Genomic DNA, 26,410 nt, shown 5'->3' with positions numbered 1-26,410 from the left:
TAAATCCTTTAATTTCTTTGTTTTTTTTATTTATTTATCGGATTTTATGAAACCTTTTCAATGGTTTTTATAAAACTCTTTAGGTTTTGAAATCTTTCACAACCTTTCAATTTTGTTTTTTTTTTAGATCCTTGAATTAAAAAGAAAAATGGAACGTTACCAATTTTTTCCTTTTATTTCTGTTTTTTTTTTAATTTCTCTGATTTTATGAGATTTGGGTTTCTGATATTTTTTAATGAATATTTCTCTTTGGATTTCTCAAAATTTTCGAGATCAATGTTAGCTTTTTTGGCTTCTTATAGGCAAAACTTTTTTTGCAGCCTTTATCATGGGAAAAAATGCCTTCTGTAGATGGAATTCATCAAACCCAGGCTCTTTTCATATTTGAAAAATTTAAAGAAAATCTGCTGTTTTGTTGTCCTTCTGATAGCATATGAACTCAGCTGTCAAAGAACGACTGGTTTTTAGATCCGCTAATACTTAATTTCTTTGTTTTTTTTTTATTTATCGGATTTTATGAAACTTTTTCAATGGTTTTTATAAAACTTTTTAGGTTTTGAAAACTTTTACAACATTTCAATTTTCTGTTTTTATTTTTAGATCCTCGATTTTAAAAATAAAATTGGAATATTAACCAATTTTTTGAGCTTTTCAAAACCCTTTATCCTAAATCCTTTTATTTCTGTTTTTTTTTTTAAATTCCTCTGATTTTATGAGACTTGGATTTCTGATATATTTTTTAAATGATTTCTCTTAATTCTCAGTAGGGTACATATCCTAATTCAAAACCATTTTCAAACGCTTTAACTTTGACAGAAGATTTAACACATTAAGTTCAATTTTTTTCTTCACTTCTTCACATTCCTTTCCATTAAAACCTCTTTATTCAAGGATTTTGTGTACTTAGAAAGCGAGTCTTCCGGATAAAATCCATTAGACAGTTCGGCTTCAGTTTAGGAAGGACCGCTTCCTCAGTTTTGATACATCCCCAGAAGTGGATTCGAATTGATATTCTTACAAATTTTCATCCAAAAACCTTTTCGATACATCAAAGGGTTCTTTATCAGACATCATTATCAGATCAATATCACCATCTTTGTGCGTCCGTATAAAACAATATCTGCATGTTCTTTTCGATAAATAATTGTTGCGATACCACTCCAAAAAATTCTATGTACTTAATGTCCAAGTTTCTTTTAAATAAAGTATAGTAATGCAATAAAACTTCTTGGAAATCTTTTTTCTTGCACCAAAGACGAAATTTTTAACTTCTTTATGTTTTAGCTGTCATTATTCTAAGATGGCGCCGCACACTGAAGTTGGCATCGGTATTTTCGGTATTGTCCGATGCAAATGAGGAGTCGCCATCTAACAGTGAGCTCTCAGAATTAATTCATATCTTTTTTTGGATTGGAATTCCAGAAATTTATAACTTCGCAATTTGTATTTTTCAATTTGCAAAATTATTTATTATTGTATTGCAAAATTCAACTGATTTTTTCTAATCATGTGAATAAATCTTAAAACTTATTTTTGAACTTTGCAAAGCCAGTGTTCACCTTGTATTCTTATTCAAAAAAAAAATTCTTTAGGGTTTTCTTTTTTTTTAATTTAAAGTATCAGGAAGACAATCAAATAAATCACTTGGTCCAATTGCAATTCCTCCGAATGTTACTTGCACCCTCGCATTTACTGACAACGCCGTGTTAAACTTACGCCCTAACGATTACACTCTTTACAATTTACTTTTCACACATTGAAGGGAAAATCCATTTTTTTGTGGTAACAACTCATGAGAAAATTCAGGCTACAGAGGTTTTTCTTGTTTTTGAAAAGAGCTAAATTTTCAGGTACCCAATATTCTTTTTTTTAGCCAGGAGCTGTTTACATTTTTTTGCAAAACGCTTTTATTCGTTTTTTTTTGTGACTTTTCGCATATTATTTTTTTTTAATTATTTACCATTATCGAACGAGATCCTAAAAGTAATTTATTAACTTTTAATAATATTTTGGAAATAAATTGCGTCGCTTTTTTGTGTGATTATTTTCTTGGAAATTTATTTGTTGCTATTTTTTACTATTTCGTTATTTTATTTATTTAATCTTTTTGATCATTTTAATATTAAGTCTCCTCTACGCGGAGGTAGTGAGTTTGGTTATTATTTTTTTTGTATTTTTAAATTAAAAATCGAGCAGGACAATTTGAAGAAAAATTATTCTATCAGCTATTTTTCCATTAACATTTTGTTTTAATAAGTGAAATATTGTAAGTTTATTTGTTTCTTCAACTTGTCAGAATATCTAATTTTTTTTAGTATAAGTTTCTTTTATACTTAGATCGATTCGGTTTTTTTGTTAATTTCTCTTTCTTTCTCTCTCTTTACATTCAAAAAATATAATTTTTAGTATCATTCCATACTTTTTTTTTGTTTGTTTCTATATAATAGTAAATTAATTAATTTTTATCTGTTAATTTTCTTTTTCTTAACATACCCCTTTACTATTCCAATTTATCCTGTTTCTCTCTTTCTTCCGGAAAAAAATTTGCAAAAGTATATTGGATTGCTGCTATTTTTTGAGGTTAGAATTTTATAGCAAATTATTTTGTTTTCCTAATCCTCCTGCGAAGCCCAGAGAGATCCTAAACAACAACAAAAAAAGAAAGAGAAGAAGAAAAAATACCTCGCGTATGCTAAAAAGTCCTTCCTCTCTGCTGTGCGATGGAGAGTTGATGTCTAGGCGTTCGGACGTGGTTAGCATTGCACTTTTCCGTAGTGTGATTGTCTCTCGAGCATCTCGCGGTACTCGTTGTAGGTCATATGCACCTCCTGCGAACGGTAGCGCGTGAGTTTGATGCTACGCCGGATTTCCGGAGTGATCTGAGCCCGGTAGCCACCTTTTCGGAGCAATGAGTCAATGGTCTGGGTCTGGTCCCAGCCCTGCTCCGTTGCCACTTGGGGCAGATACGTAGCTGTACGCTTGCAGCCACGCTCATTCATAAACTCAATCCGTATACCATGAACACCGAGCACCCAGTCTAAGTATCCTCGAGCCTCTTCAAATCCCTGTCAATTTTTTTTTGTTTTAATATTTTAAATTCGGAATTTCGGAATACGGAAATTTCCATTCTAAATTATATGCAAAACTGATTGGTATAGGACATCCTGACTAAGCTACGCCAAATTGAATTAATTTTCAAACACAAAAAAATAATTTGTTTAGCAGTGGAATTCTGTAACAATGACAATGTCATATGACAAATTTTCATGACAAAATCGGAAGCAAGACATCATTAAAGCCCTGTGAATATCGTATGCACACTGCAAGTAACTTTATGGAAAGCTTTTTGTAATTGATAGGCATTGGATTTTCTCCAAAAATACAATATAAAACTTTTAAATTTTGTCACATGACATTGTCATACTACTTATGAATCTGTGAATGACATGTGATACCCAATAGACTCAAGAAAAATCCAAGAAACTCATAGAATTTTCGATAAACTCAAAAAAGAGCTCATAATATTCTTTTGAAATCACATAATCTAAAGGGAAACCAATAGGAAAAGTGAGAAACTCATGGCATAGGGTAAGTGTGCCAAATTCCGGCCAGCTTGCAATTTCGGCCACCTTTTCTGTTCCTCGAACTTCCATGAACTTTTAGATTTTACGTACTCTAGAGATTATACAATGCAAAAGAATAACAAAAAATGTAGCTTCGACAAACGAGATGACTTGAAAAAGATATTGGAAGAATTCCCGAAGGGCAAGGAATTATGAGAATAAAGGTGGCCGAAATAAGGCACCAAAGCTATGTCTATATTTTTATTCATTTTAAAATGTATTAAGAATGATTTTAGAGAAAATAAATATGATAAACTGTCTGCAAGGTTACAAGCAACACTCCTTATAAAAGAGTAACAAAAATATTCAATTTTTATTAAAAATATTACATTTCAAACTTGAGACTTTGTCGCTTGCATGCAACTATGCCGAAATTTGGCACAGTTACCCTATCTGAGAAACTCATAAGGTTCTTGAGTTCCTTATGATTGATTTGATTTCTTTAAAACTGAAGAAATCAATAGGAATAGTAAGAAATTCTTTAGAAGCCCATAAAGATATAAAAAGATTAATAAGAAACATGAGAAACTCATGGAAACCCCAAGAAACTTATGATATGAGAAACTCATGAGAAAACTCATAGATAACCTGAGAAGTATAACTCATAAAATTCGTTAGGATTAAAATAATCCGAAAAAAATCAATAATAGAACTAAAACCACAATTTTAGTATCCATAAAAAATTTAAAAATATTCATGAGAAACTCATGGAAACTCTGAGAAACTCATGAAACTCGTCAAGAATTAAAATAATCTGAAAAAAATAATAAGGGATGCAGGAAATCCTTTAGAAATCCATAAAGAATAAAACAAAACCATAAGAAATATGAGAAATTCATGGAAAATCCGACACACTTGAGAAAGTCATGAAAAACTCATAGAATGTTAGAGGAATCAGGAATCAGAAAAAATTGAATGAAAACAAAAAAAAAAGAATAAAACCCTTTAGAAATCAATAAAAATGATAGGCTCGTGAGAAACTCGAAAATCTCCCAATGGGAGGCCTGACTTTAAATTATTTATAGGCGTAGCTTATTCAGGAGAATTATTTTTTGAAAAATAAACATTTAAAAACAAAAAAAATACATTCATTCATTGGAGACCCTGAAAGATTTTTGATCATCACACTAACCTGAAGAATTGATACGGAAACGGTCAGTCTTGGAAATTCATCACGGGTTATTGGCGAAAATCTCGAATCTTTGAGAGCACTGGTTATTGCATATTCTCGGAGACCTGCAACAAAAAAAAAGAAAACATCCGGTAGAATTCAGCCCAAAAGAGGCCCATTTAATAAATCCACTTTGGTTTTGAGACAAGGCTAAAAAAAAGCCTTTGGTAAGCTCTGACCTAGCTTATGACTGATGTTACGTCTTTTTCGTGACATCTTGGCGCCACATCATTTGAAGTTACTTGGGGTTGTGTGATGAAAATCGTTTTTGTGCTAAAGATTTTTAAAAATTTTATGAATCTTGTGGAACATGCATAATGGTGTTTCTACACTGAGACAAATTTGAAGATGCTAAAATAACGTTCTTGTAATGTAAATTTTACCCTAAGGATTACCTATGTTACGAACATTGCCGCTCTGAATATAGATAGGGAAGTAAGCGTGTATGACAGCCTGCTGATGCCAAAGTCACACTAACACACATACGTGCAAGCGAACATTGCCGCTCTGAGGTGTTCAGTGAAGCAGCACAATGCGTTCCGCGTTGGAATTTGTTTAAAATTTAAAAAAAAGTATTTTAAGATAATTTTGTGGGATTTCCTTAAATTTTTTCCATGCTTTTTATCATTTATTGCAAGCGCAATTTCTCCTAAAATAAAATAATAATTTTCGTGTTTCCCAGATGAAATGTGACTATATCATAAGACTTTTCGAATTCTATCAAAATTTATTATCTTACTTAAAGCATTATACGTTTTAGATACTTTTTCTTTAGTATTATATTTTTATTATTCAGTTGAATATTTAATCAATTAAATATTTTAAGTATTAGTTCAATTAAATTCTATTAGTAGATATCAAAAATTGATTAAACGCTGTAATAGAAATGCAAAATGGAGATATTAAAAAATCTGAGTAGAGATGAAATCAAGTTTTATTTAAAAAACTATCGTCACTTATGAAAATGGTAGACTTTTTGTCTTTGTCAGATTATTATCGTCCAAGCAGGAGTTCACATTTTTTGTATAATTGCTTAAAAGCAAATTCGCAAAGAAATATACATCCTTGGCAGCTTACGTGTTTTATCGTCGAATGAGAAGCAAATCCTGCAACATAATCTCTGGCGAGATCATCGAAAGGCCGTCTGGTCAAGTAATCACTTTTTAACATTTCTTGGTACTTCCTTACGTAGTCCACAAGTTGTTGGTTTACATTACTTTCGTTTATTTGCGAGATGACCATCCACAGAAAAATAAATATTTTATAATTGCATCCCGAATATTTGCGATATTCCCCAATTTTTTTTCCAGTTCATCACTGAGCAACTGAGCTTCAATCTTGTAGAAATGTCAGGGAATGAACTATCCGGGAGTTATTCCCGTATTTTGAGTCATTCAAAACTACAAAAAAGTCACTGAATTTCTGGTTTTTATCACAAAATCCGTCTTAGGTTATCCAGAGATTTACTTTTCCAACATTTAATCACGATTAACTGTGCAACTGTGCTTCAATCTTGTAGAAAATAAATGTCAGGGAATGAACTATCCGGGAGTTCTTCATGTATTTTGTGTCATTCAAAACTACACAAAAATCACTTAATTTCTGGTTAAAATTACTGAGGACCTATTTTAGATGATCGAAAGAATCACTTTTCTAACATTTATTGACAATCCACTAAAAAAAAGAGGCCCCATTCTTCCATAAAGTCCGTCCGGGAGTTAACTATCAGGGAGTTATTGGTGTATTTTGATTGCGTTAAAACTATTAAAAATTAACTTAATTTCGAGTAAAAATCACTGAAAACTACTTGCACATGAATCATAGAACCAAGTTTTACCGATTTCTAAGCCCCATTTAATAACTTAGGCCCCATTTTCGAAGTAAAATATCGGAGTCCATTTGACACTTCAAAATTTAGGTTATGTTTCGTTCTTTTAGCGATTTTAAACATTTCTTGGACTGTTTTCACTCGTTTTTCATCACAATATGTTAAAAAGCCACTTGTTTTAAGTAATTTCAATGTTATTTTTTCACAAAAACTTAAGAAAATAGGGAAAAACTAAGAAAATGTGGGAGCATTCCGCATGCAAACAATTGAGCATTCTAAAACTCGCACACTAACTCAAAATCTCATCAGCAGGCTGTCATACACGCTCACTTCCCTATCCATATTCAGAGCGGCAATGGTTACGAAATGGTGTAAATATTACCTTTTTACGTGTATTAGGGCTTACATTGACACTTACAAAAAAAATTACCCCATAAAACGTGTAACCAATGGCAAAAACGTAATGAAAATGACAGCTTCTCGCAGTATTGAATGAAATTGGAGAGAGCGAAATATGACTTTCTCGTTCACCTTGTTACACTCAATCAGACCGATCAAACTAAATCTTATTTAAAATTATTATTATTAGTCGTATTACACTCAATCAGACCGATCAAACTAAATCTTATTTAAAATTATTATTATTAGTCGTATTTCTATCTGTTTTATGCATACCCTGCCTAGAAAATGCTACACAGTGCTCTGTAATGGGTGAGTATCGTATTTTAGTGAAATTTTCATTTATCCGTATACTTCATGTGAGCAACTCATAGTCACAACGACTCATACTTTCATGACAATTTTCTCTGTGTACTAATAAGATGCACGGCATTCCCTAAATATTCGCTGTTCTTTGTAATGTAAGTAAGGTGTCTTGAGATTAAACTAAATTAAATGCGCAACGGTATCGAGATATTTGTATTACGACGTATTGAACATTGCAAATTTCCCGTATTGAAAGAATCTACTAATAAGTACATTGTGGATTTTCTTCGTGTTTTCCAATAAAAAATGAAAGTTTCGGTTGCATATGCTTAGTTCTATGTAAATAAAAACAAATAATTATACCAATTTTGAGCGATTGAAGACACGTGGGGCAAAAAGTGCGCGTCAAAAATGATAAAATTCGATAATTTTCAATATTAAAAAGGCTCTTACTGTATTTTTTCCATAGAACTTTACATAAACCTCCCTAAACGTGCAAAATTTTTGAGAGTTCAAAAAAGAAAATAAATAAGAGAAAGTTTTAGTCTATTTTTAAAACACGACCTCTATATACATTAGGAACAATTTTTGACAAAAATTGCTATTTTGAAGGAAATTGCTATACATCGAAACGTCAAAAATCTATCGAAAAATTATTTTTTAACGGAAATTACTCTCAATGTGTAAATGCCTTTAAACTTTAAAGAGATCAATTTGTGACTTTATTTTTCAAAATGCATGAATTGCTCTTTCAAGAACAATTGGAATTTTCTGAACGCAAACCTGATGTACGTTTAGAAATTTTCTGAGTATTTTTACAATGTAAAAATTACCAGGTCGTCACTTATGTTTTCTTTTTTCAGTTATTTTCCCAAAACAGCTTTCGAAAATTTATTTGAAAAGCACATTTCTCGATAAGATACACTCAGTCCCTGCATTAAGTCTTTCAGGATTATGAAACTGACGAGATTAAGCACGTACAATTGTGCAAGTTTGCCTACCATTGGAAGTCAATTTATGAGTGTAGAGAAAAATGTCTTGCCATAAAGCCCATAAAGCTGTAGAGGTATAAGTTTTCTATTACAAATACGTACTGCATTTCTATCATTTGGTCAAACTCAAAGCCACTCAATGAATCAAGTGGTAGAGTACTCGCTCTATAATGCGAGTGTCTCGGGTTCGATTCCCCTTTAGGTCACCAGGAATTTTTCTGAGGTTAAAGGTGTTCGAATTGGAACGAGGGAACTTCACTGCACTTGATTGCAGATAGATACACTTGATTTGCAGATTGTATGAATTCCGAGACAATGAGTTTATCATGTGATAAAGTCACCGATGTGAGATCTCCTTTTCTAAGTATTTCAAGAAATTTTCACAGAAATTATCGTGTAACATTGTAAGATACCGTGAGAGTTTCACATGACAATTTGTGCGAAAACTTCACGAAATACTCACAAAAGGCCATCTAAGAGCTCTAAATTTCTCGCGTGAATAACTCATCTTTTTTTTTAATTCACCTTCAAGTTAAGAGATCAAACGGTTAGAGATACTAGCTTTCGCTTTTCGATGGCCCTTCATAAAAAATTATCTGAACACGTTTTTCATTTACTACTCCGTGAGTCCTTCTTCTTGGCGAAGCAAATTTATGGCGTCTACACACTAGAGAAATTTATGTCGTCCATATTGAAGCATATTCCCTACGCTTATGTAGGAAAAACACTTCAATATGGACATAAAATTCCTCTAGAGGCCATTAGTTTAAAATTTCCCTTTAAAAAAAATACGCTTTTGCCTACAATTGATAAGGAAAATTTTCTTTAAAACGACACTTCTTTTTAATTGCTCCCAGAGTCCTTTTCATAGTCCCTTAGGGTAAATTAAGCTAATTCAAAACCTGCTCCAAATGGAAATTTTTCGCTAATCCAAATGGAAACGTCATTGTTTTCATGATAAATACAGTACTAAATTACTATGTTTATATATTATCTATACCACAGTTTCATTATTTAGTTAATTTTACTCCAAATCAAGCGAAAATCCATTCATATTCAAAAATTTTAATTTGTTAATTTCTCAGAAAAATTAAAAGTGTACCTTTTCACCATCGAATTTTTTATCAATCGACCATGTTTTCCAATGAAAAACGCAATAAAGTGACTGTTTTTTATTCGTTTTGTTTAACATTTATGTCATATTTCTGGATAATTTTAGTTGAATTAAGTACTAATCTTCATTGTTAACGGTACGTGAAGTTTTCAAATGAAATAATTACGAATTTCGTGAACAGAAAGGGCTTTTCTGAAGTGTCTGCGAATGCTTTAATAGGAAACCCCGGAAATATGTTTTTTTGGAGAGATTTTCGTATTGTTTTAGATGGGAAAGGAGGAAACCAGGAATAAGAACAAATCCTACACTCAAGAGCAACTCAACATGGTTTTGGAAGCCTTTCGTCGCGGTTTCACTTACACTGTTTGTCTCCAATTAGAAACTTTGCCTTGTTTCCATTTAGATTAATTTGTTTCCAATACAAGCATTTTGCACTCGCGTATTTCTCTCGTATTTAAGAAGTGTTCAAAATGTATCTGAAGAATGTTCAAACAGTAAACAGCAACATTTTAGAAGAGTCAAGGAGCAAATTTATGTAATTCTCTTCAGAAAAAAAATATGAACTTAATGTATTGAATCTACTGTCAAAGTTAAAGCGTCTGGAAATGGTTTTGAATTAGGACATTTACCCTATGATTAATTTACACGTGGTCCTTAATATTTTTGCTTTGAATTTGTAGCCTCAATTGACAGTAAAAAAAAACAATTTTCCAATTATTCATCAGACACGCTTCGATCAGGGATCAAACCAAAAAGGATCTTTGCGTGACAAAGCCCAGCACTTTGTCCATTGAGCAACTGTGATCCATTATTCCGTGACGCCCCACTACTGTCAATTTGACAGCTGTGATAGCTCAATTCGCATATTTCCATTACATCAACTTTTAAAAAATGACTAGAAAAGTATATTTCCCTTCGAGATAGAGAAAATAAGCCTCGGCAAACTTATGCCCTCCTTCACATTGGGAACAATTTTCGTTAAATATTGAATTTTTGACAGAATTTTGACGTTTCCACCTCCAACGCACTGTAGGCAATTTCCTTCAAAAAAAGCAATTTTTGACGAAAATTGCTTCCAATGTGCAGATGCCTTTAAAGAGCTGTAAATTTTCTATAAAAATTGGACAAGGTGCGATTTTATAGCCAAATAGACTTAAAAAAAATTAAAATATCAATGATAAACTGGATTGTAATGTCCTATTTTACTAAAGAAAATCTGAAAGTGGCGACAGAAAATAAATAAAATTATCTCTGCTATTAAAGTGGAGTGCGACAAAAAGAATGCCTGATAATATTTTTTTAATGACCGGGAATGCAATAAGTGCGAAATTATTATTTTTTTTATTCTACTTAAAGGGAAGTTTTTATTGGAAAATAAAACATTTTCCACAATAGAGATTCTTACCTGAGTGTAAATGCATAGCGCTGAATGTTCCTATGCATCCCCGGAGCCTGCGGTCGCGTCCGATTTTCCAGGTCACAAATAATGGGCTGAAAAGATGGAAATTCTTTGAGAAAATGTTTCATGTTCGTGAAACTTTTTCTCTGAGTGTTGGTTGGTGTCTTGGGAAAATGTCAACGAACTGAGCAAAGTCGCCCTCTGGACAACAAAGGAGTGTTTCATGATCATTTTCAAGGATCCCAAAAATAGGGAAAAATCTGGTTTTCTTGGAATTTTCTGAGTTGAAGGAGGAGAGGGGGTGTTGGAGAGGATTATTGGTGACTTTAAGTTGAATTGGTAGGATTTTGTGGGACTTACAAGGCTTCATTTGTAAACTGGGGCTCCGCAGGGCCATCGATGTTATTGAGTTCACAGTAGAGAACTTCGAAGCAGAAAAAGCACATGTCCGGAGATGCAATACTCTCCATCAGGGCATCCCCATTGCTATGTCCATTGGTCATTGAGTGCCCATTCTGGTGCACAAAAGGCTGATTGTTCAGCTTCTGCTTCTTTGTCCCGCAGCAGCTGCTCGACGCCATTTTTATGCTGCAACTTTCCTGAGACAACTTTTTTCCCAACTCCCAGAAAACACCTTCCGGACGCTCCAACACTTCACTCCTCACTCAATTTTTCCCCTACCTTAGCTCCGTTGAGCCCCTTCTCGCCCAAAAACAACTTTCACTTGGGATTTTGGGGCTCAAACCTCCCACCAATTGTGATGCAACACAAAGGGAATTGCTCCAGAGACAAAATTGTCAGAAAATCTGGCTATCTGAGATGGATTTCAGTGGAATTTTCTTGGGGTATCTGGCCTGGTCGCCCACGGGAAGAATTTGGAGACTGGATGGGTGAGTGGGAGCAGGAGAAGGGCTCTTTTTTACGCCCAAAGAGACAAAAGACTGAAGGTGTGAGTGATTTTTTTGGCTTCAGCAGCAGATTCCCTCTCAGTACACAAACTATTTCACAAGATAGTAACACAATTGCATGCACAGTGCATTCCGCTAGTGTTTTTGCACTATAAATTGAACAAAAAATAATTTTTTGGGTGATTTTTCGGGCTTTTTCTCCAATTCATCACGACACGACACAGACGGACCCCATAAAAATTCACGGCTAAAGCTGACAATCTAACCTCCACCTTTCAAAGCACATATCCAAGAATGGCTCCGTGGAAGCCCACGGAATTGTCCTATGGGGCTTTTCTTTTTTTTTTAAGAATAATTGAATATTTTCACAGCCAGTGAAAAAAATCGCACAACATAAAATATTCTAGTAATTATTTTTTCATAAAACACATTGCTATAGTATAGTAAGCCTTTTAAAAATATGAAAAAGACAAAAAAAGTGAGTTGAAAAATCAGTGGACATTTCTTAAATTCCTCTTTTTGAAAACTGACAGCAAAATCTCGCAAGTTCGGGTTCTTACCACCGGTAGCGCTATATCCATGCAGTCAGTTAATTGACGTGCTCTTGCGGAGGAATTGTGTGATTTTCCCTCCTTTTTTACCCCTATAGTTTTTCTTCCCAATTATGTATGGTTAATTTCGTGTTTTATCTGATAATTTAATTGTGAAAGTTTAAAAAAAAAAAAAACTTCTGTGAACTTTGGTGTTTCCTGAAAAATAGAACAAGCAGGAAATTGCATCGGCTTTAAATGTTTTACATGAACAGAAAAGCTGCAGCAAAATCAGGAGAAAAATCCACGAAATGTTCATAAAACTCCAGAAATTAAGGTAAGTTTTTCATCAATTCACTTATAAATGTATTTTTCCACGCATATTCATCAAAAATTTTCACTTTTCTTTGAATTGAAATGGATTTTAAAACCTGAAGCAATTGAGGTTATAATTTAATTCGCCCGGAATGCTCCTGTTCAAAATCACAATCACCACAATCAACAATTCCAAACACACCCATTCTGTCCCTTGCAGTAGAATCCTACGGATTACAGATAGACTACAAATATTTTTATAAGTCAATAATAATAAATCTAGAAAAAATTGTGGGAAGAGCTCCCAAAAAATCAAGAAAAAAAACGACGGAATCTGTGATAAATCTAGATCAGCTTGTTGTAGAAGAGATTCTTAATAAGAATTCAATCGGAAAGCTTGCAAATCCGATTTAGAGCTAGAATTGGTAGATACAGATACTCATAGATCAATTCAGAATAAATTCTAATTTCGTATTTAATCCTAATGGTTCCGGCACACCTTTTAGATCAGGAAAATTTCATGAAGTCGAAATTCGAAACCCTTTCTTTCTCACATGTTTTGCATATGACTATCTCATTCTTTCGCATACCAAATTCAATTGAGCTAAATTGAATTTGGAGTAATGTTTAAGAGAAGAAGAAGAGTGCGAGAGAATGAGATAGACATTATGCAAAACATCTGAGTAAGAAATTCATCCGAAATTCGACTTCATGAAATTTTCTTGATCTAAAAGGTGTGCCCGAACCATAAATAATCTGGGATTCTTTTAGATAGACTAATAGAAAATGGGAAAAATTATTTTTAGGAGAAATGGTGGCCTGTTCTTTTTAAATTTGATAAAAACCCCAACATTTTAGGTTAAGCTGGGATATTTGAGGTTATGGGGCCGCGGAGAGCCGCTGTCAAACACACGATTTAATGGTCACTGAATTTGACTTCTTTACATTAAATAATTACAAACTCTATTGATATTTAGATAGATTAACTACCCAAGACCACAAATTGGCAATCAGAATTTAAATCGGGAAAGAGGATGAAGGCAAACTTTAACAAATTCGATGGAATGTCGAATTTTCCATCCGCTATTTTGAGCAAAAAATTTGCATGACTTTCCGCGAAGCGAGAAAAGAACAACAAAATGTTACTATCATCTCTGTCGGGCTATTTTTCCAAGTAATTGAAGGACTAAAGTTACTAAAAATCCGTTTCCGACAGCAATTCGGACAACAATTGTCCAGAAATAAATCATCTAAAATCACTCAATTTGCGTATGATGTGTAATACCATGGTAAGGAATTGGTTTAAGAAAATCAAGGATGCGTAAGGGAGTGCAATCCCTTTTAGGGCAGGAAAACACAAAATTCTTTGCCAAGGAGCTTTAACGCGCCTTCCTCAGTGGTTAAATCTGTGATTTGTCTCTGAAAAAATTGAGAATTCGTCGCGGGTGTTTTTTTGTGACATTGATCTGAGGCCATAACTCACAATTATTCCGCAGTAATCCTTATAATCGGTTAAGTGGAAGTGAAGATGTGTGGGGCTATGTGTTGTTGAGAACTTGACAAAATTATAGCGCCACTAGTGCTGATCCTACAACATATTTAAATAAAACAGAATCTTGCTAATTCGCGGTTCTCTTAAAATCGGTCTACTATTTTTATTCGGGTGACAGTTATATTTAAAAAAAAATTGTTGACATGATTTTCAAAAGTAAATTTGCTAAAATCGCTAAAATTTGCCATGGTTTTTCTTATTTGTGTTGTCATTTTTGTTTATTGAGAGTTTTTCATGGAATTTTCGATAAGATATTTAATAAGAATATGTAGAGTAGAACAAAAAATCTAGAACAAGTTTATGGAAAATTGTTTTCAAAGATTTAATCAATGTTTTCAGACATTAGAAATACGATCGTTAATAAAACTCTTGCAATATCGGACAGTTCCTATAAAGTATTTCCAAGGAATTATAATAAAAGCTCATTGGTTGCACGAATTCCATTGGCTTTTCCTTTTTTAACCAGATTAACGTCGACTTTTTCTTTAAATATTTCTACACATCGTGATTTTTTTTTGCCAAAATATGACATTTTGATACGAGTAATTTTATTTTTAAGTAATTTAACCAAGAAAAAGATTTTATATTTAGTAATTTTTAGAAAAGTATAAAATAATAATCCTATGAGAATTGTACTTCAGCCGTGAGGTAATCCTATGAGAAAAATAGAGAGTTAATATCATAATCAGTATGATAATGTAGAGTCAAAAAGTTAATTATAGCGACAAGAGATACGGACCGGACCAGTGACATTTTATAACTGAGCTCAGGAAAGACAAAGGGTTAAATTTTTTGTTTCTCTGGCACACCGTGCCTTTGAAAAAGAAAGAGATTGCTTACGAATCTATCTGTATCTCTTTGTATTCAAATGTAACCGATGAGCGATTCCTCTCCAAAATTACGTTTGTGAAAACTCGCCTTCGGACTACCATAAGCATCATAAGTAATGACTGACTCTCTGGACTATTCCTGATGAGCTTAGAAACAGATATTCTGAGAGAGTTGAACTTCAAGGATATTGCATAGAAGTTAAATAAATAAGAATAAGAACAGCAAAAAAACACTCTTACCATAAAAAAAATAAAACAATGTGTTCAATTCCGAATATAGTTTCGCATAACTTAGTATAGAGTTCATTAGCGGTCTAATTTATAGAGCAAACCATTGTCTCTCGAGTTTAAAAGCTTAGTAATTTTTTTTTGTTTTTTTCGGAAGCAAATTTTCTATGCTTCCGTAGGAGAAACTCTTCAATATGGACATAAATTTCTCTAGTGTGTAGAGGCCATAAGGCTCAGATTATTATACCAAAGTTTTAATCCGATCATTGGCATGTATTCTCAACTCAACTCTCCGATTTTCAGATGATTGAAAATAAAAATAACAGAGAAAATAATGTGTATGACGGATTTTGAAGTTTTTCAAGTTTTTGACAGCTGTCATTTGAATATCTCGAGGTTCTGAATGACGGAATTTGAGCTAAGATATTGACAGCACGAAAAGAGAGTATTTAAAATAATGTGAATCCCAATTTACACCAAAATAGAACTTCTGCTTAAGCTCAAAAGTGGATTCAGTTATTAAATTAAAAAAAAACAGGTTTGAAAGAACGGACAAGAAATTTTCTTTTATTCCCCTTTATTTTCGTGATCAAGAAGTTGCGAGAAAAAATTTTTCGAAGTTTTAGCCACATTAGATTACTTAGGATTTTGTAATGATTACAGTATTTGTGATTTTATTAAAGAGCTCGCGTAATATTCAGAATTCAGGCAATCAATTTATAGAAAAGCGGTTAGAAAGCGTTAGACTAGGTTTAAATAACAATATACAGTCGTTGTTTTAGTAGGACGAGCAATAAATATTAATAGGCGGAAAATCCGGGAAACAGTGGTGCATGAACTAATAAATTTGTATTTGTGTCTAAAATCATCTTCATCACTGCCATGAGAGTTTCTGGAAGTGAATATAGGAGAGATCGAAAAGTCCATATCCACCAGTATGTTGAAGCAGAGAGTCATATTTCTCAAGTTAGGGCACAAGCCACAGGGTTGATACGGGAAGCTCTTCCTGAAAAACCGCACACAAATTGAGAGGTCATGCTGAGACTTGGAAAAATGATCTCGAGACACTTTGGGAAGATTTTAGAAGACTTGTCAGTCTCATAGATGGAAGATTATTACTGTCATCATTTTTAGTTAGACATATTCCTTATCTTGCTGTTTTGCTTCTCAGCAACTCTGTTGGAAAATGTGTCCAACATGATGATGAATTTATGTTTAAAATTTATCCTATTTTTCACATTGGCACTCCCAAGATGCCATTCTCGGGGCATTCTTCTCGTGCAGACACTGGGATAAGACAAGATGCGATTTTATTATCATCAGAGAAAAACTTTTGTGAAAAATGAAAGTCGAGAGCGTGACAAAAGCTCATCTTCCTTTCAGCAGCAGAGCTATTGAACCCTCCAGTACTTCCTGATTTATTGTTTGAACGAATTAGATTGACGACTTGTAGCAGAAATTCTTCTTAATTTCTTCATTACTTTGAGCTCTTTGAAGGATGATGCAGCAATTTTTACCTAAATTTCTTTCTGAACGCGATTTAATGGTAAAAATTCTCCAAGTTAGCTTTATGCAAATTGACGTATTATTCTTTCTAGGAGAAAGCCCAGAAAGCCCTTGGGAAAGAAAAGATAGAAGTAATAAATCAATCGATCTGTAATTCAAATTCTACTAAAAGAAATCAAATCCTCTCCAAATCTAACGGGACATCTTTAAACTTTGAATATTTGAATCAACTTCAAAAGCTATGTAGTTTTATATTTCTCTAACATTTAGATCAAGAAAAGATCATGAAATCAAATTTTCCATCTCTTTCTTTTTCAAACACATTGCATATGTCTTTCCCACTTTTTCGTACTCTTCTTCTTCTCGAGAAGATCACAGTCAATTCAATTTGGGTTTGAGTGCAGAAGAATGGGATGGAATGCAAAACGTTTAATAAAGGGAGGGAAATTTTGATTCAATGAAATTTTCTTTCTCTAGAAGATGTGACAGAGGCAAAGTATCAAACTGTTTTGATTTTAAGGCTAAAAAGTATCTAATAAATTTCAAAATATTTAAGCTGAAATTGAATTTTCAAACTCTTTGGTTCCTTTTAATTAATTTTTGATTTACGATCGATTAAAACCGCTAGAGACTGCTTAAGCATTCATTTGCACAAATATAAAATATTGATAACAATAATAATATAAATTTATTCAAATAGTTTGAAGAATACTAGTTTCTTGATCAAATGACCTTGAATTACGTTTTACAGTAGACTCTCTCAAATTCGGGCATTTGGGACCGAAATGTCACCCGAAGTATAGAGAGAAATTCGGGCGACAAAGTTTTTGAAATGCAACGATTTTCTATTCATCTTTCCTCAAAAATCTTCACATTTCAGACGATTTCTGGGAAATTATAGATAATTTATTTTTATGTCACGCTGTTTGTCCTTCTGATCCATACGGATCTTTCCAGTCCTAAAAGCCAATAGGTTAGACGGTTAGAGATAGCGACTTTGAACCTTCGAGGAACCCCCATAACTCGACCCTGGGACCATTAACATGCCCTAATTTTCCCCTTACCCTCCAAAACCATATTTTTTGGGGGTTTGCGGAATCTTTCTTTTTTCCCTTTTGGTTTTTACACTTTTGTTTTTCCCAGTTTGTTTTTGGAATCTTTGTCTTCGGTAATTTTTGTTTTTTGGAAACTTTGTCTTTAGAAATCTTGCCTTTCATATATTTTAAACAAGTATATTATATTAAATAAAATAATGAATTCACATTTTTTTAATTTTTAGTTTCGTCCTTCAGGGCAAAGGGATATTTTCTGTGTTTTGGGAAGTTTTCAGTTTCATTCTTTGGGGCAAAGGGAAATTTTATGTGTTTTGGGAAGTTTTTAGTATCGTCCTTTTGGGTAAAGGGAAATTTTCTGTGTGTAAAATGTGTGACAGACAAAATTTCCGATAATAGTGCAAAATGTATGAAAGACAAGATTTCCAAAGACAAAGTTTCCAAAAAACAAAAATTACCGAAGACAAAAATTCCAAAGACAAATTGGGAAAAACAAAAGTGTAAAAAACAAAATAGAAAAAAAACGAAGATTCCCGATCCCTTTTTTGAGATTGCTCGAAAACGTGTCGTGCGAGTTTTAGCTGAGATTCTTTACAATTTCAGATTCTGTGGTCCGAGGTCAAATGTGACCTCGTCAGATCAAGCCAAAAAAAATTGGATTTATACGTATTGATATTGACACTCATGGATTACGATCATATGCGTTAAAAATCGATTTTCATGGACAGCCGTCCCGTCCCGTCCGGAGTACAAACGTGAGAGAACGGAAAGAGATATCGACAAGCGGTTTTCGGTAAAGGTTAAATGTCTATGGGCGACAAGAAGTAGATAGTGTCAGATCCACCCCCACCCCCTCCTTCCGCCATTTTGAAACACCCTCAAATTTTGTTTTTTTCAATAACTCAGCCCCTATGGGATCGATATCGATCTCAAATTTTAGTATGTTATGGCAGGCCCTAAGAGCTTCCGATTTAAAATAAGCCCAGATAAGCTTAAAGTAGCTGAGATTTTTTACAGGTGACCTCGAAATGCGTGCAACTCGGGGTGCTTGCAACTCGGAATGCGTTAAAATTCGATTATGAGTTGAATTTTAGGGATAAAGAAATCGCGTCAACTGTTCTTGTCAGTCGAAATGAATAAAATTGGCTCGACGCGATTCTTTACTCCCAAAATTCAACTCAAAATCGAATTTGTAACCCTGTAAAGAATCTCAGCTAGCATAAGCTTATCTAGGCTTATCACTGGTCATTTTCTATTTTAAATAGTCCGAGTGGGGAAGTCGAACAAAAGAAAAAAACGTTCATTGAAATCGGTTAATAAATATTAGTGATAGAGTCCGGTCCATATGGGTATACTAAGGGTCGGGGTATAGTAGATTGGTTTAGAGACGGATGGGACCCATCGTTAGAAAGATCTCGATCTCAGATACAACATATACTAACATTTCATCGAAATCGCTTCATAAACACTGAAAATACAGTTCGGTCAACACATTTTTTATCATAACTCAGGTCAAGGAACATCGACGGAAAAGTGCGGCCTACGGTTGGAAAGGTCTTGAGCTCAGCTGCAACATACTAAAATTTAAAGAAGAAGCGTCGTCTAGTTTTCGCAACATTCGAGATCGATTAGTCAAAAATAGATTTTTCGACTAATTGGACCTTCGATTCTGGGCTTATCACTGGTTTTTATTTTTGCGTATGTTTAAGTTAGAGATTACTCAGGCGGACATATCATCCTTATTCGAAAACACAATTGAATTATTTCTGATAATGGGTTTTCAAAGTCAGAGGTTAAAAAGTCTCTATTAGGGAACGTATTTCTCAACCGAATGATCATGTTTGAGCTCACTGGAAAAGTCTTGAAATTTCTGACAAGTCTGAATTGGTTCCAATCGATTCTAAAGCAATAACGAACCGTTCATAACCAACCAATTTTTATCTGAAATTCAATTATACACCTAAGGTATTTTGGGCTATGTTTGGAGTGATTCACAAATCGATTCAAATCGGTTGTGAATCGGTTATTAATTAATAAGTATTTTTTATTCGAAAATCAATGGATCTTTTGAGTGATTTATGAATCGGTTGAGAACCGGTAAACGGTAAATTACTCAAATGTAGTTTTCGAGGTATAGTGTTTAAGTCACGAGTTCGAGTACTTTGCAATGCCTGGGATGCTTTGCCATACTTTTCTTAAATGTTCGACTTATCAAATTAAAACCAAATAGTATAGAGTCATTTTTACTGGGTATACAAAATTCAAAATCGAAGAGATACAGTAGACTCTCTCTCAAATGGGCATTTGGGGCGAAAGTCTTTGTAAATTTCACAAAAAGCGCTCAATTATAAAGAATCACGATAAAATAGGAAGAACTACAGCGAATTTGAGCAAATTAGCTTCATTAGTTAAACGTGAAAATTGTCAACAAAATTTTTCTCCCGATTGAAAAAGAACCGATTGAGTGAGAGTCTACTGTATATACAATTGTTCTCTCAATTGGCCTCGAGCAAAAAAATTCGAGACAAATAAATTAAGTTCTACATTGCAGATTCATCTCTAAATTTATAACAATAGAGAGGGTTGGAAAATTCTCTATTTTGCAAATACACATCACAAGAGTATATCTGTACATTAATACTCTGCAAAATCTACAATTTTGAACAATTCCAAGTGAAAATATTGTTGCCTCAATTTGCCCGGACGTTCAAACATTACGCGATTTGCTGACTCAAGTGACGATTTATGTAACTTGCTGCTCTACTAAATTGTCCTCCACCAAGGGAAAGTTTAAAAAATGTGAACGTGTTGAATGAATAGTCCTCTCGACACAATTACTGTTTGCTGTTTAGTTAAAATTTCAGGTGTTTTTAGTAAATTATTTACTGTTTTAAATTTTAGTTGGGAAAAAAGGTGCAATTAACTGCGATGATTTTTAGTTTTCGGAATGAAATAGGATGATTTAATGATGATGATGGCCAGTTTAAGTTGGCAGAAGAGATTTTTGGAAAAGATGTGAATTTTTCAGATATGTTTAATATGTATATATAATGCAAAAAAGGCATAATCTGTGATGTGTGGTTTTAAAGGTATAATGCCAAATGAGGATTTGTTTCTGTGTGGGTAGCATGAGGAGTAGGGATGAAGGTTGGAGAAAATCCTTCGGATCCTTCGTACTATGTGGGATGCGCCTGCGATGTACCAGGGCGTCGCCATTCCTCTCCAATCTCTCTCAAATGGTCCTCTCTTCCACGAGGCTGGTTCATCTAAAAAGGACCTTTCTTACTCAAGAATTTCGGTTATTTGCTTGTAGTTTAATATTTGAAAACAAATCCTCTCTCTTGCCACGAGAAAATCTCCTCTCACAGACTGTCTGGTGATCCTCCTCCTCTCTCTCTCGGCAGTTTTTCCCATGTGTGTCTGTGTGCAGAAGTTCCTTTCAGGACGATGGGAAAATGCAGTAGGTTTCAGTTGTGTGGATTCAGTCACACTGAACGGACTTCTCGGGAGAAAAGTGGAGGCTGTTGTTTTTCTCTGGATAAATTACAGTCAATTTCTATCGTTTAAAAGTCAAGGAGATTCAAAGAAGAAAAATCTTAAAGAAAATTGTGTTCAGAATCTCAAGCAATTGAGAAAAAAATCATTTACTTTTATATTTTCTGACTTGTAAAGATTATTTCACAAATTTCTCTTTGATTTTGTATCGGCTTTTAAGGACAATATTCTAAAGGAATTTCTCCTCTCATGAATGACTGAATTTTCAAAGGGATTTTCCATCTGAACAGACAAAAGGGGGTTTGAGAAAAAAATGTGAAACTGTGAAAAATACCAAGACACTTGAAGAAAATCTAAAGAATTTTTCCTCTATCTGACCCTTAAAAAAAAGAATAAAAGAAAAAGTTGTATGTTGAATAAATTGATGTGAAAGTGATCCAGCAAACTATCCTTAAGATTGTGCTGCTAAAGTTCTGTTGTATCAGTGAATAGTTTTAAGTCTAAAAAAATGCATTTAGCATAGTGTGATAACATTGTTAAACGCACATTTTATTAAGATAAAAAAAACATCGAAGAAAAAGCGCGAAAGAAGGGCATTTAAAACCAGGATTGGGGAAAACAAGAAAATAAAGGAAGGAAAACGAGGAGAAAATTGCAGCAGATGTTGATGAAGCTTTTTATCACCATCTACAGCTTTTCTTTTTGTGTGAAATAAATCGAAAATATTGCTGTTTTGCGAGGGTATCGTCTTGTCGTATTTTTTTCCTTCCTCTCTCACGCAAAAAAGAAAATAAATAAAATAAAATAAGAAAATAACCGCACCTCGGAAAAAGTAAACGGAAAAGTCAGTTGGTGATAAGGAGTGACTTTTATGTAAGTTTCTGTTCGCATGAGACATTTAGTGAATTTATTCCTTCAAAATTATGCATTATTCATCTTTATTGACCCCTTTTATCACCTCATTCGCGAATGGGAAAGCTCTGCTGAGAGTATGAGAGAGAGAGAAAAAGGGACTATGGGGTTTAGGAAAAGCATTGTGATGTTGGAGAGGCAGCATGAGAAAGGACACAAATTCTTATGTAACATTCCATTCGCAAGGGGAATGATATTATACTTTCAAGAAGCACTGATAGAAGGAATTATGGCTGTTTCTTTCTCTGATTCTTCATCATATGCTCCTCCCATCCCCATCCTATCGACAGTGAAACAAATTGCAATATTTTTCATCAATCTTTGATAACATGATCTTCTCCTCCACCCATAAAATCCATATTTTTTTTTGTACGCTTCTGACACTACCCTTGGGAGAAGATTTACTTGGTGTATCTTCAGGTCTTCCCGTGTTTCGGTCTACACCTTCACCGCTCTTATTCCCTGAGGAAGAAATTTTTGAATACGAATCAGCTGTGATTGATAGCAATAGGATTCCCTAGCAGATTTTCTTTTCTTATAACAAAAAGAAATGAAGTTGAAGCACCACACAAGCATTGCAGAATTTTTAAGTTATGAAGTGAACAAGAGAAACTCAATTTGAATTAAAATTTTCTTGTAAAAATCCATAAAATTCAGTGGCATAGTGATAATCCTGTAATCCCGATGCACTTCGCAATGTTGCATTCTGTATTTTCACTCTGAGCTTTTATAAATTGATTGTTTATTTTGATTGTGAATTTGCAATTTATTCTCTGATTAAAACCAGAAATAGGGTAAAGTGGTACAAATTGGACGGTGGTACAAGTTGGACAATGGCACAATTTGGACAGGGACTTTTTGTCTTGATAAATTTAGTACTTTATTTTCATTTGTATATTTTTAATGCTTTAGTTTTATAATTTAGTTCCTTCACTGAGAGAAATCCGAAAGAGTTAAAATAACATTACGGAAATGTTAATTTTACCCTGCCGTATTGATCCGAAATCGGTGTAAATATTACCCTTTTTAGGTGTATTGAGGGTTAAAGTTAACCTTTTCCATGTTAATTTTACCCTTAAAAAGGCGTAAAATTAACATTAAAAAATGTTGATATATTTTTACACCTAAAAAGTGTTAAAGTTATGAGGAAAAAAAGTTAATCGCACCCTCTTTTTTTCTCAGTGTTGTGCTTAAAAACAAATTTTGTACTGTATTTATCAAGTAATAATAATAATAAAGTAAAAAGCCATGTCTAAATTGTATCGGCGAATTGTCCAACTCGTAACACTAATTCCAAATTATATCACTTTACCCTATATCGCTATTACAATAGTGGTAATGTCTAAATCTAAAAATTTCAATATTCATTCAAAATAATATTTACCGTATAACAGACGCTGAACTTCAAATTTAAATCTAAATTGAATTTGTCTTGAAGGAATTTTGATTTGACGAAATTTTCCTTACTCTTTTGTGTAATATCTAAATTGAATTTGCCTTAAGGGTCACATGATTCTCAAGAGAAATGGAGTGGGATACAAGAATGCAATAGTTTGAAATAGAAAATTATAGGGACTTTGATTTGCTAAAATTTTACCTACTTTTTCACACAAATCTCTAAACTGAATTTATCCTACGAATCACATGATCATTCAGAGAAATGGAGTAAGTTACAAAAATTTAATACGACTGAAAAAGAATATGATATAAAATTTGATTTTAGGATATTTTACTTACTAGATTTAAGTATTATCTAAATTGAATTTGATCTAAGGATCACATAATCGTAAAAAAAATAAAATCGATAGAAATGTGCAATACGTTTGAGAAAGAGAGGAAGAGAACAATTGATTTCATGAAATTTTCCTCATTCTTTAGTTCTCAATCTAAATTGATTTTGTCTTGATATTAACGTTGCCATCGAGAGAAACAGAATGGAATTGAAATCTGGACTACGTTTTCCATTCTCTTTTGCACTCAAATTTAAATTGATTTTGAGATAAGGATCATGAGATCATCAAGAAAAATACATCGGGCCAATTATAAGCAATACGTTCGAGAAAGAAAGTAATGAAATCTTTGATTTCAAGAAATTTGACGTAAGGTAATTATTTGAACATTTCTATATCAAAATCATTTAAATGAATTGGAATAAACAAAAATGCTTAAGGTAAAATAGTGGTCTTTGCGGAGGTGATTCTATTATTTTGGCCGCCACTGTAGGTTAGAAAAATAGTTTACATGTTTGAGAAAGAAGAGGATAGAAATTTTGATTTCATAAAATTTTTCCTACTTCTTTAGTACTCAAATGAAAATTGGATTTTCCTAATGTATCACATGATCATAAAGAAAATAGATCGGTATAGGAATATGCAATATAATTATAAGATAATTAAAGAAGAAAAGAAGAAAGAAAATTATAAGATTTGATTTAATGAAAATTTCTCCTTTATCTTTATTGCCTTTTGGCGTATTTTTTTAGCTCAGTATTATTTCATTAAATCAAAAATTCGTGTCCCTTTTCCTTCTCAAAAAATTTTGTAGAGATCTATCTCAACTTTTTTCTGTCTCAAAATTAAGTTGAAACTAAATTTTAATTTTGGTTGTGATGTTAAAAAAGCAGAAGAAGAGTTGCGTAAGAGCAGGATAGACATGTGCAAAGCTTCTAAGAAAGAAAGGAATGTGAATTTCGACTTCTTGAAGTTTTCCTTATCTAAAAGGTGTGTCAGAGCCATTAATACTCAAATCTAAATTAAAAAATCTAAATTGAATTTGTTTTGATATTTTACGTTTGCAATTAAGGTAAATATAGTAGGTTAGAAAAAATGCAATTACGTTTTGAAAAAGAAAAATTATAGGAATCTTGATTTTCACGGACACTCTATAGCACTCAAATCTAAATTGAATTTAGCTTATTGTTTCACGTTTATCATCAAAAGAAATTTTGTGAGATAGAAAAACTGCAGTACATTTTGTGAAGGAAGAGGATGAACATTTATTTATCATAAAATTTTCCTTATTTTTTTCACACTGAAATCTAAAATTGAATTTGTCCTTAAGAATCAAAATGATCATTGCGGGAAATAGATTCGGGAGAAAATATATGCAATGCGTTTGAAAAAACAAGAGAAATGCATATTTTGATTTTCTTGAAGTTTTTTCCTAGTTTTTCGGACTCAAATCTAAATTGAATTTTTTAGAGATGACGTGGAACGAGGCGATCCTTAAAAAAGGAAAAAGGAACGCCGAATTTTGAGATTTAAAAAATTAAAAACACTAGAAGCATTTTTATATTGTATCAATTTCCTAATATAAACTAAACACTGCCATTAATTTATAATACAAATTCACCGTAAAAATTTGCAGTATTTTAACATTTAAAAATGTCCCTCGTGACTTGCTTTAAAGTTAGAAAAAAAAACTAAATAAGTTTGGCATTTTCCATTTTCACTTCAGTTTAATTATTGCGGAATATATTGAATTTTTAGATTGAAGTTTTAATGAAAATTAAAACACTATAATTGAAGATTTTTATCTGGGAATATGAAATCAGCTTTTAAATACCTAAATATAGATTTAATGCTTAAGATATTTGTCTCGCAAATTGAGGGGAGGAATTCTAATTGTCTTAAAATTTTGACTTTGCTTTGCCTTGTTTGAATAAGTAATGGTGTTTTGCAATTAAATCGATTATGTTCAACCTATTCGAATCCATTTTGAAAGCCATGCATAAAATTACGATTAATTTAAAAAGCAATTATTAATTAACTAATTTTTTCGCTATAAATCAGGTTATTTTAATTTTACCTTGTGATAATTTTTAGAGCAGAAAATGTTTACCGTATTTTTGATACTACGCCACTACTGGACTCTTCCTCCATAAAAACATATTCACTTAATCCGGTTTTGGACTATATAATGAATCCTATTCATTAAATATTTATCTTAATCTCCTAACCTTATCAAATTCTGTAAGAAAGTCCTTTCATTCAATATATTAATGAGCATTTAAAGGATTCTATCGCAATTTGGATTTAAATATCCTTAATCTCGAATTTCGAAAGCAATCATTTTTCTGTATAGGGAGGATGAAAAGATGTCTCTATTGAAATGTTTCAATCAATTTTAACTTTCTTCATCTCAAAATTAGAGGATTTCTGTTGGTTTTCTCAACCAAAGGATGAGAACAGATTAGCAACTTTTATGAAAAATTAGTTTTCTTTTGCAATTAGATTAATGCAAAGTTCTGT

At 32.8% G+C, this 26,410-nt stretch overlaps 2 protein-coding genes across 4 annotated transcripts in view; one reads left to right on the top strand and one right to left on the bottom strand.

Moving 5' to 3' along the window:
- Window positions 1–454: 454 nt before the first annotated feature.
- Window positions 455–12,268, bottom strand: LOC129808212 (uncharacterized protein CG5902). 2 transcript variants are annotated; one of them, XR_008752353.1, is made up of 5 exons: window positions 11,193–12,018; window positions 10,839–10,924; window positions 4,756–4,859; window positions 2,683–3,065; window positions 455–2,621 (listed from the first exon to the last, which is right to left on the bottom strand). XR_008752353.1 is itself a non-coding variant. In XM_055858018.1 (4 exons), exons 1-4 carry the CDS (start codon window positions 11,411–11,413, stop codon window positions 2,754–2,756), a joined length of 723 nt encoding a protein of 240 aa, XP_055713993.1. In that variant the 5' UTR covers window positions 11,414–12,268; the 3' UTR covers window positions 455–2,753. The 2 variants fall into 2 exon arrangements, 1 of the variants encoding a protein (XP_055713993.1); XM_055858018.1 differs by having other exon boundaries at window positions 455–3,065; window positions 11,193–12,268.
- Window positions 12,269–12,361: 93 nt separating this feature from the next.
- Window positions 12,362–26,410, top strand: part of LOC129808206 (acetylcholine receptor subunit alpha-like) — a 170,362-nt gene continuing 156,313 nt past the window's right edge. Inside the window, exon 1 of one of the 2 annotated variants that reach the window (XM_055857988.1) lies at window positions 12,362–12,607. The gene's annotated coding sequence lies outside the window, so the exon portion shown is untranslated. Of the gene's footprint in view, window positions 12,608–21,236; window positions 22,122–26,410 lie in introns of those variants that run through there. The other variant, XM_055857987.1, reaches the window with a different exon arrangement.

This window comes from Phlebotomus papatasi, chromosome 3, assembly GCF_024763615.1.
Source record: "Phlebotomus papatasi isolate M1 chromosome 3, Ppap_2.1, whole genome shotgun sequence".
NCBI classification, from domain to species: Eukaryota; Metazoa; Arthropoda; class Insecta; order Diptera; family Psychodidae; genus Phlebotomus; species Phlebotomus papatasi.
Note: the sequence above shows the minus strand (reverse complement) of the source record. Positions and strands in the feature narration are given on the sequence as shown.